The sequence below is a fragment of the Lemur catta genome, chromosome X (assembly GCF_020740605.2).
Source record: "Lemur catta isolate mLemCat1 chromosome X, mLemCat1.pri, whole genome shotgun sequence".
NCBI lineage: Eukaryota > Metazoa > Chordata > Mammalia > Primates > Lemuridae > Lemur > Lemur catta.
In genome coordinates, this window is record NC_059155.1 from 48,003,309 (window position 1) to 48,016,813 (window position 13,505).

The 13,505-nt window shown below is 34.9% G+C and overlaps 1 protein-coding gene across 2 annotated transcripts in view; it reads left to right on the forward strand.

The window, feature by feature from the left end:
* The window catches only part of TEX11 (testis expressed 11), a 278,253-nt gene that overhangs the window by 228,636 nt on the left and 36,112 nt on the right, over positions 1–13,505 (forward strand). For both annotated transcript variants that reach the window (XM_045538676.1, XM_045538677.1), the window contains 2 exons: positions 900–1,016; positions 11,216–11,288. In XM_045538676.1, coding sequence (XP_045394632.1) covers positions 900–1,016; positions 11,216–11,288 — 190 coding nt within the window. The remainder of the gene's footprint in view (positions 1–899; positions 1,017–11,215; positions 11,289–13,505) is intronic.

Consider the following 13,505-nt stretch of genomic DNA (forward strand, 5'->3'; position numbering starts at 1 on the left):
AGGTAGAAATTAAATGTCAGAAAGAGGACCAAGTATTGATGGGTTAAAGAACATCCCTCACACACTTCAGGAGTACACAGTATGCTATGTTCAGGTCAATTAAATGTTAAGAATTTTAGAGCTGGAAGAAACGTAGAGATAATCTAGCACAACTCCCTCATCTCACAAAGGAGTAACCTAGACAGACCTAAAGAGATTGGTTGTCTTGAAATGCTATTAATTCAGTGATGGTGATGATTATGATCACTACGTGTTTGGAGAGGTCAAGAAATAGTCTTTGCAAGTTTAAGTGTAATTACCACTTTAATTAGTGAAATAAATTGGTTTTAGTTTTGACATTTGTGATAATGCATTTAGGACTGGCATGTAAGAATCCAAGTGGCCTAGAGCTTTATTGTAGTAGTTGGGAGTTTTTGCTAAAACTAGAGGATAAGGTTAATGATGAGGTTATGCATAATGCCTGTCAAGATTTGTCTCTTTCAGACAAATGTTGAAAGAAATGTCTCTTTCAACCATGACAATATATGTACTAATTTTGGCTCTATTCAGTACATCTATTTGCCAAGGGAAAAATCGCTTAGAAATTACAGTATAAACCAAGAAGTAAATCACTAGATAGAAATACAGGGGCAAATGATAGTATTTGTCACTGGGAAAGATAGGAAAACTATGAAGAAATGAAGCTTTTTATCTCTAGGAAGGTACTAAAAACAATGGAAAGTAATATAAAATTAAAACTGTAAATCAGTGTTATAGTCTATATCATTTCTGCGGCGACATGTGCTTTTCCAGCTGAATTTTCTCATTCAGACAGGATGTTGCTAATTTTCATTTTGATTGTTTGTGTTCACCTGGCAGAATTCTCACTATTCACTGATGTTCTGGTTATTTCTTATCAGCTGTCCCAGTTTTGTCCTTCTGATCAAGTAATTCTGATTGCACAGAAAACATGTTTACTTATGGCAGCTGCAGTTGATCTAGAGCAAGGGAGAAAAGCTTCAACAACATCTGAACAGGTAATGTGCAACCTTCAAAGAAAAGACAAGAGTTCAGTGCACTATTTGATATGTTTGCCTTCCCTGATGTAGTTCTTTTTGATTCTCTGTAGAGAATACTTCCATTCCAGCAGCATCTTGATTTCAACGGTTTGTAATGGCTAATTACTTCCTAAGGAAGGTTACATTTGGCTTGACCTCTTCTTTTAAGAAGATTGAATATCTCTTCTTTTAAAATGCCCCTTTCTGTGGACAACTCTTTCCAAATATGTTTTTAAATGTTCTTTATCTTCATTGTCTCCCTGTGATTACATATCGTCCATTGCAGTGTTTCCCCTACTTTTGTTTCTTTGCACACGTCTTCTCAGGAAGAACTCATCTATTTTCAGAGCTTTGTAGCCATCTGAAATTATTTACTTAGCTTGTTTTTTTCACTCAATTGCATTTGCTTTCTTTGTCCCACACCCTTTAATATCTCATCATTAACTCAATTTCTCACCAAGACAGTTCCTTACCTTGTCTGAATTCCCGTGTCATATTCTTAAACGTTACCATTTTTTAAGAGTTGGCAACATCTCAGTCTCCCATACACCAGATTATTGGTTTGCCTTTAGCTCTTTACCTTCTTTCTTTTAAACTAAGAAAATTGTCTCGAAGTCAGACCAATAGCCTTTTTTGTGTGATTTTTAAAATCTAGATTCTCTCTCTACTTGATTTATCTGTACAAAGAGAACTTCCTAATTTCCCATACTTGTCAGCCTCTCTTCTCTCCAATCCATGTAAAATCTTTCTATTTATTCTTCTCCTTCTGTTAATCTCTTCTTTTTTATTTTATTTATTTCAGCATATTACGGGGGTACAAGCACTTTGATTACATAAATTGCCTTTACACTGTCCAAGTCAGAGCTACAAGTGTGCCCATCCCCCAGACAGTGAATCTCTTCTTTTATGTTACTCTTTAGATCTGAAACAAACTCTCACCAGATCTCTGCCAGTGTATTTCCCTTCCTTTCCCTTCCCTTGTTGAGTTCAGCTCAAGAAAACATTTCAGCACCCAAGCACTGTGCTAGGTACTGGGGACACAGAGATAAAGAAGACAAAATCCTTGTTTATGAGAAGTAAAGTGCCCTCTCTTAAGAAGTCTTTCCATTTTAAAAGAAGATGAGAAAATAATCTACCTGTCCCAGAGCAAAACAAACAAGAAAACAATTCTGCTTCTTACTAGGTAAAGGTAAATGTAATTTAATTCTCAATAGGAACTTTTGCTTTACTAAAAAATAATAATAAATCTTGTTTTTATATAATGCTTTTAACTTTCTAAAAGTTCTTCCTTTTCAGTTTGTAGTCCTGAGTTTGTTAAATTTTTTTCTCTCAGTGAATAGAGATCAGATTGACATGAGGGAAATTTCATAAATTCTTAAGAATAGTCCTTAATTATTTTCTTTGTTTCTAACAAATGTTCTTTTTTATTCTATGTTCTTTCCCTTGTATACATCTATGTTTCCTAAGAACTCTATAACTTAGTAACCCTTCTATAATCTTTGCTTTTGAAAGGATGTCTATTTAGATAAATGAAAATATACTTCTGCCTTTCATCATCTAAGTGTGTTCCCTATGGATTAGACTGTGGTACTCTGTCTCTCTACAGCATACTTCTTGAATTCTACTATATATATCTGCTCCCTGTTCTGTAAACCCTCATAAATTGGGATATTTCCAAGTAAATAGGTGATGAAGGAATATAGATAGACTGCATGCTCCTATCAACATTGTCTCTGTCCTTCTCATTATGAGTTAGGAGAAGTGAGGGATACTTTAAAAACATATAGTAATTGTAATTTGTCAAGGAGCTATAACTTTTTCCTAGAATAGGGCTGGGTAAACTACTGCCAACTGGCCAAATTAGGCCCATGGTATGTTTTTGTACAGCGTGAGAGCTAAGAATAGTTTTTACATTTTTTGCATTTGTAAAAGGTTGTAATTTAAAATGAAAAATATATGAAAAAGAGTATATGTGACTGGCAAAGCCTAAAATATTTACTGTCTAGCCTTTTATAGAAAAATTGTCTTGATCCCTGTCCTAGATTATTTTTTAACAGACTTATTGAAGTATATAATTCATACAACTTACAATTCACCCATTTAAATGTACAATTTAATGGTCTTTAAAAAAATTCACAGAATTGTGCAACTATCAATGCAACCTAATTTTAGAACATTTTCATCGCCATAAAAAGAAACCCTTTACCCATTAGCAGTCACTCCTCATCTCTACCACCAGCACTAGGCAACCACTAACCTATTTTCTGTCTCTATAGATTTGCCTATTCTGGGTATTTCATATAAATGTCATAAAATTTATAGTCTTTTCTTACTGGTTCCTTTTATAAATCTTTAAATTATGTTTTCAAGTTTCTTCATGTTTTAGTGTGTATCAGTATTTCATTCCTTTTTATGGCTGAATAATATTCCATTGTAGGGATGTACCACATTTTGTTTATCCATTCATTCATTGATGGGCATTTATGTTGTTTCCAATTTTCAGCTTTTATGAATAATGCTGTGATGAACATTCATGTACATATTTTGTGTGGACATTTTCATTTCTTTTGAGTATATACATAGGAGTGGAATTGCTGAATGATATGGTAACTCTGTGTTTAATCATTTGAAGAACTGCCAGAGTTTTCCAAAGTAAATGCACCATTTGACATTCCCACCAGCACTGAATGAGGGTTCCAGTTTCTCTACTTCCTTATTACCACTTGTTATTAGGTTTTTTGGATTATAGCCATCCTAGTGAGTGTAAAGTGATATCTCATTACGGTTTTGATTTGTATTTCCCTGACTAATGGAGTCTAGCATCTTTTCATGTGCTTATTGATCATTTATATATCTTGTTTGGAAAATGTCTACTGAAATTTTTTTGCTCATTTTTAATTGGGCTATTTGTTTTTTTACCATGAGTTGTAATAATCCTTTAGATATTTTTGATATTAGACTTATCAAATATATGATTTGCAATTATTTTATCATATTCTGTGGGTTTTCTTTTCCCTTTCTTGCTAGTACTCCTTGAAACACATTTTTAATTTTGATGATATCCATTTTATTTATTTTATTGTTATTGCTTGTGCTTTTGGTATCACATCTAAGACCATTTCCTAATCCAAAGTCATAAAAGTTTACCTCTATATTTTCTGCTAAGAGTTTTATATTTTCAGCTCTTACACTTAGGTCTATGATCCATTTTGAGTTAATTTTGTGTACAGTGTGAAATAGGAGTCCAACTATATTATTTTTTTTTTTTGAGACAGAGTCTTGCTTTGTTGCCCAGGCTAGAGTGAGTGCCGTGGTGTCAGCCTAGCTCACAGCAACCTCAAACTCTTGGGCTTAAGCGATCCTCCTGCCTCAGCCTCCCGAGTAGCTGGGACTACAGGCATGTACCACCATGCCCGGCTAATTTTTTTTCTATATATATTTTAGTTGGCCATATAATTTCTTCCTATTTTTAGTAGAGATGGGGTCTCGCTCTTGCTCAGGCTGGTCTTGAACTCCTGACCTTGAGCAATCCACCCACCTCAGCCTCCCAGAGTGCTAGGATTACAGGCATGAGCCACCGTGCCCAGCCCCAACTTTATTATATTGCATTTGAATATCCATTTGTCCTAGAAATACTGTTGAAGACTATTTTTTCCCATTGAATTATCTTGGCATCATTGTTGAAAATCAATTTACCATAATGAGATTTATTTCTAGAATTTCAATTTGATTCCATTGATGTCTATGCCTATCCATATGGCAATACCATGCTGCTTTAATTTGTATAGTTTTGTAGTAAGCTTTGAAATAGGGAGGTATTAGTCCTCTACCTTTGTTCTTATTTTTCTTTCTTTCTTTTTTTTTTTTTGAGACAGAATCTTGCTCTGTTGCCCCAGGTAGAGTGTAGTGGCATCATTGTAGCTCACTGTAACCTCAAACTCCTGAGTTCAAGCAATCCTCTTTCCTCAGCCTCCTGAGTAGCTGGGAGTACAGGCATGCACCTCCATGCCTGGCCTTATTTTTCAAGATTGTTTTGGCTATTCTGGGTCCCTTTAATTTCCATATTCACATTAGGATTAATTTATTGATTTCTGCACAAAAGCCAGCTGTGATTTTGATAGGGTTATATTGAAACTGTTGATCAGTTTGGGTAGTATTGTGATCTTAATAATATTAAGGTTTCTGATCCATGGATATGAACTATCCTTTCATTTGTTTAGGTTTTAATTTTTCAACAATGTTTCATAGTTTTCAGATTATAGATTTTTCACTTCTTTACTTTTTGTAGTCTATTCAGATTTTCTATTTCCTCTTGAATCAATTTCAGTAGTTTATCTTTCTAGAAATTTATCCACTACATCTAATTTATCTAATTCGTTGGCCTACAGTTTTTCATAGTATTCCCCTTATAATCCTTTTTTATTTCTGTAAGGTTAGTAGTGATGCCTCCTCTTTCAATCCTAATTTTAGTTATTTGTGTCTTCTCTCTTTCATTCTTGGTCAATATAGACAAAGGTTTGTCAATTTTGTTGATCTTTTTCAAGGACCAGCTTTTTTTTTCTATTGTGTTTCTAGCCTCTATTTCATTAATTTCTACTCTAATCTTTATTATTTTCTTCCCTCTGCTTGCTTAAGGTTTAATTTTCTTTTGTTTTTCCAATTTCTTAAAGTAGAAATTGATTTGAGATATATCTTCTTTTTAGTATCAACTTTTACAGCTATAATATAAATTTCCCTCTAAGAACTGCATTAGCTACATCCTGGAAATTTTGGTATGTTGTGTTTTTCTTTTCATTCATCTGAAAGTATTTTCTCATTTTCATTGTGATTTCTTCTTTGACCCATAGGTTATTAAGGCATCTTTTGTTCAATACCCACATATTTGTGAACTTCCCAAATCTTTTTCTCTTATTGATTTCTACTTTTATTCCACTGTGGTCAGAATACGTACTTTGTATGACTTCAGTTATTTTAAATTAATTTGAAGTTTGTGTTATGGCCTATCATATGAGCTATCTTGGAGAAAGTGCTATATGAGCTTGAGAAGAATGTTTATTCTGCTTGGGTTGGTGGAATGTTTTATGGATCCTTGTTAGGACTGGTAGCTTTATAGTGATGTTCAAGTCTTCTATATCCTTGATGATTTTCTGCCTAGTTATTCTATCCTTTATTTAAAGTGGGGTATTTCCTGGGTGTGGTGGATCACACCTGTAATCCTAGCACTTTGGGAGGCTGAGGCAGAGGATCACTTGAGGCCAGGAGTTTGAGACCAGTCTGAGCAAGAGCAAGACCCTATGTCTACAAAAAACAGAAAAATTATCCAGGCATGGTGGTACATGCCTATAGTCCCAGCTACTTGGGAGGCTGAGGCAGGAGGATCGCTTGAGCCCAGGAACTTGAGGTTGCAGTGAGTTATGATGATCTCACTGCACTCTAGCCTGGGCAACAGAGCAAGACCCTGTCTCAAAAAAAAAGTGCAATATCACTGGCTGGGCACAGTAGCTCCCTCCTGTAATCCCAGCACTTTGGGAGGCTGAGGTGGGAGGATTGCTTGAGGCCAGGAGTTCGAGACCAGCCTGAGGAAGAGCAAGACTCTGTCTCTACAAAAAATAGAAAAATTAGCCGGGCATGGTGGCATGAGCCTGTAGTCCCAGCTACTCAGGAAGCTGAGGCAGGAGGATCATTTGAGCCCAGGAATTTGAGGTTGCAATGAGCTATGATGATGCTACTGCACTATAGCCCAGGCAATAGAATGATACCTTGTCTCAAAAAAAATAAATTGGGGTATTGAAGTCTGCAACTTTTATTGTTGAATTATCTTTTTCTCCCTTCAATTCTGTCCATTTTTACTTCATGTATTTTGGGGCTCTATTGTTAGGTGCATATATGTTTATAATTGCTATATATTCCTGATGGATTGGCCCTTTTAGCATTATTAAATTTCCCTCTTTGTCTTCAGTAATTTTTTTTTGTTTTAAAGTTTACTTTTGTCTTATGTTAGTATTGTTACTCTAACATTTTTATGGTCAATGCTTCCATAGCATAGGTTTTTCCCTTTTACAATCAACTTATATGTATCTTTGAATCTAATGCATGTCTCCTGTAGACAGAATATATTTGGATTATGTTTTTTCATACAATGTGACTGTCTTTGCCTTTTATTAGATTGTTTACTCCAATCACGTTTAATGTTATTATTTTTGCGGTTGAATTTACTTCTGCCATTTTACTTTTTAGTTCTGTATGTTTCATGTATTTTTTGTTCTTGTTTTTCTCCTTTATGCCTTTCTTTTGTGAATGTTTTCTAATACAACATTTTAGTTCCTTTAATGAGTTTTTACACAATATTTTTTGAGTTACTTTCTTAGTAGTCACTCTAGGGCTTATAATGGAAATCTCTTTTTTTTCTTTTAATGAGATGGAGTCTTACCAGGTGCAGCGGCTCAGGAGGCTGAAGTGGAAGGATCACTTAAAGGCCAGGAGTTTGAGACCAACCTGAATGACCCCATCTCTAAAAACATTTTAAAAGGTATCCAGGTATGGTGGCATGCACCTATAGTCCCAGCTATTTTGGAGACTGAAATGGGAGAATCACTTGCACCCAGGAGTTCAAGGCTGCAGTGTGCTATGATCACACCACTGTACTCCAGCCTGAGCAAGAAAGCTAGATTTCATCTCTAAAAAAATTAAAATAAAAAGATAAAGAGAGATAGAGTCTTGTTTTGTTGCCCAGGCTGGTCTTGAACTCCTGGACTCTAGCAATCCTCCTCCCTTAGCCTCTGGAGTAGCTGGGACTACAGGCATGCATCACCATGCTTACCTTGCAATATAGATCTTAATTTATCAGGATCTACATCAAGTTATGAATGTAATTCCAGTAAGACATAGAAATGTTATTCCTACTAGCTCTCTTCTCTTTACTTTTTTTGTGCTATTTTGTTATACATATTTCATCTATATGGATTTCGAACACAATAATACATCTTATTGTATCACTTAATATAATTTTTTGTCTTTTAAATGAACTTACAGAAGAACGGAGAGCAAGTATATATTATGGCTTTTTATATTAACCATCTTATTTAGTATTTCTGCTTTTCTTCATTTTTTCCTGTAGATTAGAGTTACCATATGGTCTCATTTCCTTACTCCAAAACAGCTTTCTTCCCACCTGTCTCTTTTGTGCTGTTATTGTCAAATATATTACATTTCTATATGTTATAGGCCCAACAATACATATATACACACACATATGTGTGTGTATATACAATGCAATTACTTTTTGAAACAGTTAAGAGAAGAAGAAATCTGCATTTATACTATCTTTTATAATTACATAGTTACTTTTATTGGTGCTCTTTATTTTTTCATTTGGATTCAAATTACTGTCTGATGTCACTTGCTTTTAGCCTAAAAGATCTTCTTTTAGCAACAGATTCTCTCAGCTTTTGTTTATCTGGGAATGTCTTTATTTCACTTTAAGTTCTGAGTGATAGTTTTGCTGGGTAATAGATTATAGGTGAACTGTTATTTTCTTTGATCACTTTGGATCCCAATGCCTTCTGGCCTCTACTGTTTTTAATGAGAAATCAGTTGCTGATCCTAAATGGGATTCCCTTGTATGTGATGAATCATTTTTCTCTTGCTACTTTCAAATTTTTCTCTTTGTTTTTGTCATTTATTCTTTTAACCGTAATGTATCTGGGTTGCATCTCTACATTTGTTCATCTTGCCTAGAGTTTGTTGGGTTTCTTGGATGTGTAGACGAATGTTTTTCATTAAAATTGGCAGTTTTCAAGCCATTTTTTAAAACTACTTTTTTCTGCTCTCTTCTATCCTTTTGGTAATTCCATTGTGTATATGTTGGTGTGCTTAGTGGTGTCCCCATTTTACTGAGGCTTTGTTTATTTTTCTTCTTTTTCATTATGCTTTTCATATTTCATAATCTGTATTGATCTGTCTTGATGTTTGCTAATTCCTTCTGCCAATTTAAACCTAGTGTTGATCTCCTCTGGTGAATTTTTTTATTTCAGTTATTATAATTCTCAATCACAGAATTTTCATTTGAGTTTTATAATTTCTGTCTCTTCATTGTGATTCTACATTTAATAAACATTGTTATCAAACCTCCCTTCTCTTCCCCCCCCCCCAGACAGGGTTTCACTCTGTTGCCCCAGGTAGAGCGCAATGGTGTCATTAGAGCTCACTGCAACCTCCAACTCCTGCGCTCAAGCAATCCTCCTGCTTCAGCCTCCTGAGTAACTGGTGCTTCCCACCATGCCCAGCTAATTTGGGGGTTTTTTTTTTTTTTTTTTTTTTTTTGTAGAGACAGAGTCTCACTATGTTACTCAGGCTGGTCTTGAATTTCTGGCCTTAAGCAATCCTGCCTTGACCTCCCAAAGTGCTGGGATTACAGGTATGAGCCACTACTTCCGGCCATACCTTCCTTCTTTAATTATGGTTTCCTTTAATTATTTGAACAAACTTAAAATTCCTTCTTTGTATTCTGTGTCTGCTAAGTTTAACATCTGGGCCTTTTCAAAGTCAATTGCTATTTCCTGCTTTTTTCCTGTGTATGGGTCACATTTTCCTGTATCTTTGTATATCTTGTAATTTTTTGTTGAAAACTGGGCATTTTAGATAATATATCTCTGTGGGGCTTGTTGCTGTTAATGTTTGCTTCTTTATTTGTTTAGTGAATTGGCTGGCTAGTTCAGTTACATCTATTTCTCCCATAATATTTAGACTCTGCTATCACTCCTCAGAAGGCACAGTCTTTGCCTGTGCAGTCCCCCTGACCCTTCCCCCTAATAAGGGATGACAGTGGTTTTAGCAGGGTTCTTTTTTACTATCTCTTTCCCTGATCTTCCTCTAGATTTAATCTCTAGATGGTCTTCTATTGGTATCACATCCAGTTAGTCCTGACTAATTGCTAGGTGATTGCTCTGTTTGTATGTATGTGTGTTTTGAAAATACTCTTGGGCATAAATTGCTTCACAGCCTGTTCCATTAAAATAAGGCCCCTTTGAAGGAGTAGGGATCTTCTTAGTTATCTCTTCACTGGGTTCACTCTGTGAACTTCTAGTTGTTCCTTTGTTTTGTTTGTTGATATCATTGAGCTACCAGCTTCCTCATAATTTACTCGTTACCAGAATCTCCATGATTTTTTATAGTATCTTTAGACTTGAACTTCCCCAGGCTCTGTTCCAATTAGTCATTTCCTTTAGGGAGCTCTACGAGTTCACTCTCCTAATGACCTGCCTCTCATACTGGGCAGAAACTCTGAACCACTGTCTTAGAGCTAGGGGCAGGGATAATGGCCCACTTCTCTGAGAGTGATAGTCCAGCTCTTTTGAATGGAGGACTGGGTAACAGTTGTAGTCCCTGATATTCTTGGCTTGCCTCTCCCAGCATGGAAATTATCCTATAAGCAAGCTGAGATGAGAGCAACTGAGACCCCATATTCTGAACCTACCATTCCTGGGGTAAAGCTTTTGCCCTATAAATGAGGGCTGGGCAGAGAGAGAGAGCTCCAAGGCCTCTCAGCTATGCTTCTTTATAATAGAGCTTCTACAATACAGACAGGGGGGATGAGAAGTGCGGTAAATCTGGCCCTCCCGGGAATTCCTAGTCTGGAAGCTAGGGATAGAGAGAGTCCCATCTCCTTGGCGGCCACACCTACCTAAAGTAGTGCTTACATCACACTGAGCTGGGGGTTGGTGAGTGGGTCATGGCTTAAATGTCACAGCTTCTCACTGTTCTTACTGGGTCTTAGCAAATTTCCTGGAATAAATGTTTCTCCATTTTCTCTATGCCCTCAGGGCAATTTTCTGAGCCTTTATATGATGTTTTATAATTCTCACCAGTTATGATCATTTGGCTGGGGAGAGGGTCCATGGAGCTCCTCACACCACCATTCTGAAAGTATTTCTCTTCTGTTCTAGATTATTAAAGAAGTGGACAATGCTCAAGGTTTTCCATTTAATCCTCATTTTCTGGGGAAAAGTGCAAATAGAGGCTAACATTTCTATATAAATCCAAAATGTTCAGTTTAAACTATCATTTTTCTATCATTTTATTTTTAGCTGTTTTTAATGAAAATGATATGAGATTATATTAATTTGCTTAAAGTTCTTTTTTGTTGAGACTAATTATCTTGCTGCATTTTTGCCAAATAGACCAGGTTACTAAATCGTGCACTTGAGCAGATCCATAAATGCAATGACATCTGGAATCTCCTGAAACAAACAGGTACAGTGAAAACTGGATGTTCGGTAACACAGTTATGAAGGCAGTTTAGAATCTGAATTACCAAGTTTTTGTCACCAGTCAAATGATTATTTAAGAACTGATTTTTCTCCACTGTATGTCATTATTTTGACTCCATAACACACTGCTTGGAGCAAGAATATTTTTAAATTTTCTTTTTATGAAAATATAATATTTTATTGTTCAACATGTCATTATTGCTCTTTGGTTGCTAGATTTAATGTCTAATTTAATCAAGCTTTAACTCTGACTAAATGTAGGCTATAGTCTTCCAAATCACAATCAAGATATCAGATATTGCTAATATTTTCTTATAAAATGGTCTAAATAGTAGTCAACCTTTTGAAGTTATATAATAGCTTGATACTGTTTCCTCATTAAAGATGATATTGTCTTTTAGGTTTAGATAGACATTTTTATAGTGTCCATTTATTCCTGTTTTAGATTTTGTTAAAATCAATGGATATTGAATTGAATTACATGCTTTTTCAGACTTTATGTAGGTAATCATATGATTTTTCTCTTTTGAACTATTAATATATTGAATTATAGTAATAGATTTCCTAAAATTAAGTCACCATTGCATTCCTGCAATAAACCCTATTTTGTCATGGTGTGTTCTTATTTTAATATGTTGATGAATTGTTTCCTAACATTTAGAAATTATTGGTCTGTCATTTTCTTTTTGTGCATGTGTCATGTCTTTGACAGATTTTGGTATCAAATTACAGGAATTATAAGGAGGGACATAAACACATAAAATTTAATTTACCTCTTTCAACCTATGACAGTTATTTAAATCAATAAAAACAAAAAGTAAAGATAGAGAAGACCTAAATAAAATACTTACTATAGAATATTTAATGGAAATATACTCCATAGTCTGAAAATATACTCTGTATCCTGACAACAGAAAACACATATTCTTTTTATATGCCCTTTGAATATTTACAAAATTGATGACAAGGAAAACTTCAATAAATTCCAAGACACATAAATAAAATAGACATTATCTGATCATAATGTAAAAATTAGGTATTAATAAAGAAATCATAAAAGGCACCCTACCACCTGGGCATTTTTAAAAACCAAAACTACAAAATACCTAGAAAATAATGATAATTAAAATACCTTATACCAGAATCTAAAGTGCTAAAGCAGTACTCAGAGCAAATTCATAGTCTCAATGACATTTATTAACAAAAGTATGTCAGAATGCTAGCTGTCCACTAAAAAAATCAATTTCTTCTTTCTAGGAATGCAACTAGACTATAGATAGAGAGAGAGAAATAAAGATCTCTCTCTCTCCCTCTCCATGTATATATATATATCTATATCTACAATCTAGTTATATGTTCATATATATATGTATACACACAGCTAGACTAGCTATAGATATAGAGACAGAGATATAAATATGTAGATAAAAATATATATCTATATATGTAACCTAGGTATGTGTGTGTATACATATATACACACACACATACAGTCTAGCTGTGTTCCTAGAACACACACAAATACACAGTCATTAGGGAATTTTAAATTAGAACCATGATAAGATACCACTACACATCTATTAGAATGACCAAATCCAAAACACTGACAACACCAAATGCTGGTGAGGATACAGAGCAACAGGAGCTCTCATTCATTGCGGGTAGGAATGCAAAATGGTAGAGCAACTTTGGAAGACAGTTTGGCATTTCTTACAAAATTAACATAGTCTTACCATATGACCCAGCAATCACACTCCTTTTGGTATTTATCTAAAAGAGTGAAAACCTATAACCACCCCAAAACCTACATGGGGATGTTTATAGCAGCTTTATTCACAATTGCCAAAACTTGGAAGCAACCAAGATGTCCTTTAACAGGTGAATGGATGTTTTAAAATGTGGTACAGTCGTGCAATGAAATATTATTCAGCACTATAAAGCCACAAAAATACATGGAGGAACCTTAAATGCATATTACTCAGTGAAAGAAGCCAATGTAGAAAAAGCTGCATATTGTATGATTCCAAATATTTGATATTCTGGAAAAGGCAAAACTGTAGAAACAGTAAAAAAAATCAGTGATTGGCCAGGAGCTTGAGGGAAGGGAGGTAGGGATGAGTAGGTGGAGCACAGGGAATTTTTAGGGCAGGGAAACTATTCTGTATGATACTATAATGGTGGACACATATCATTATACATT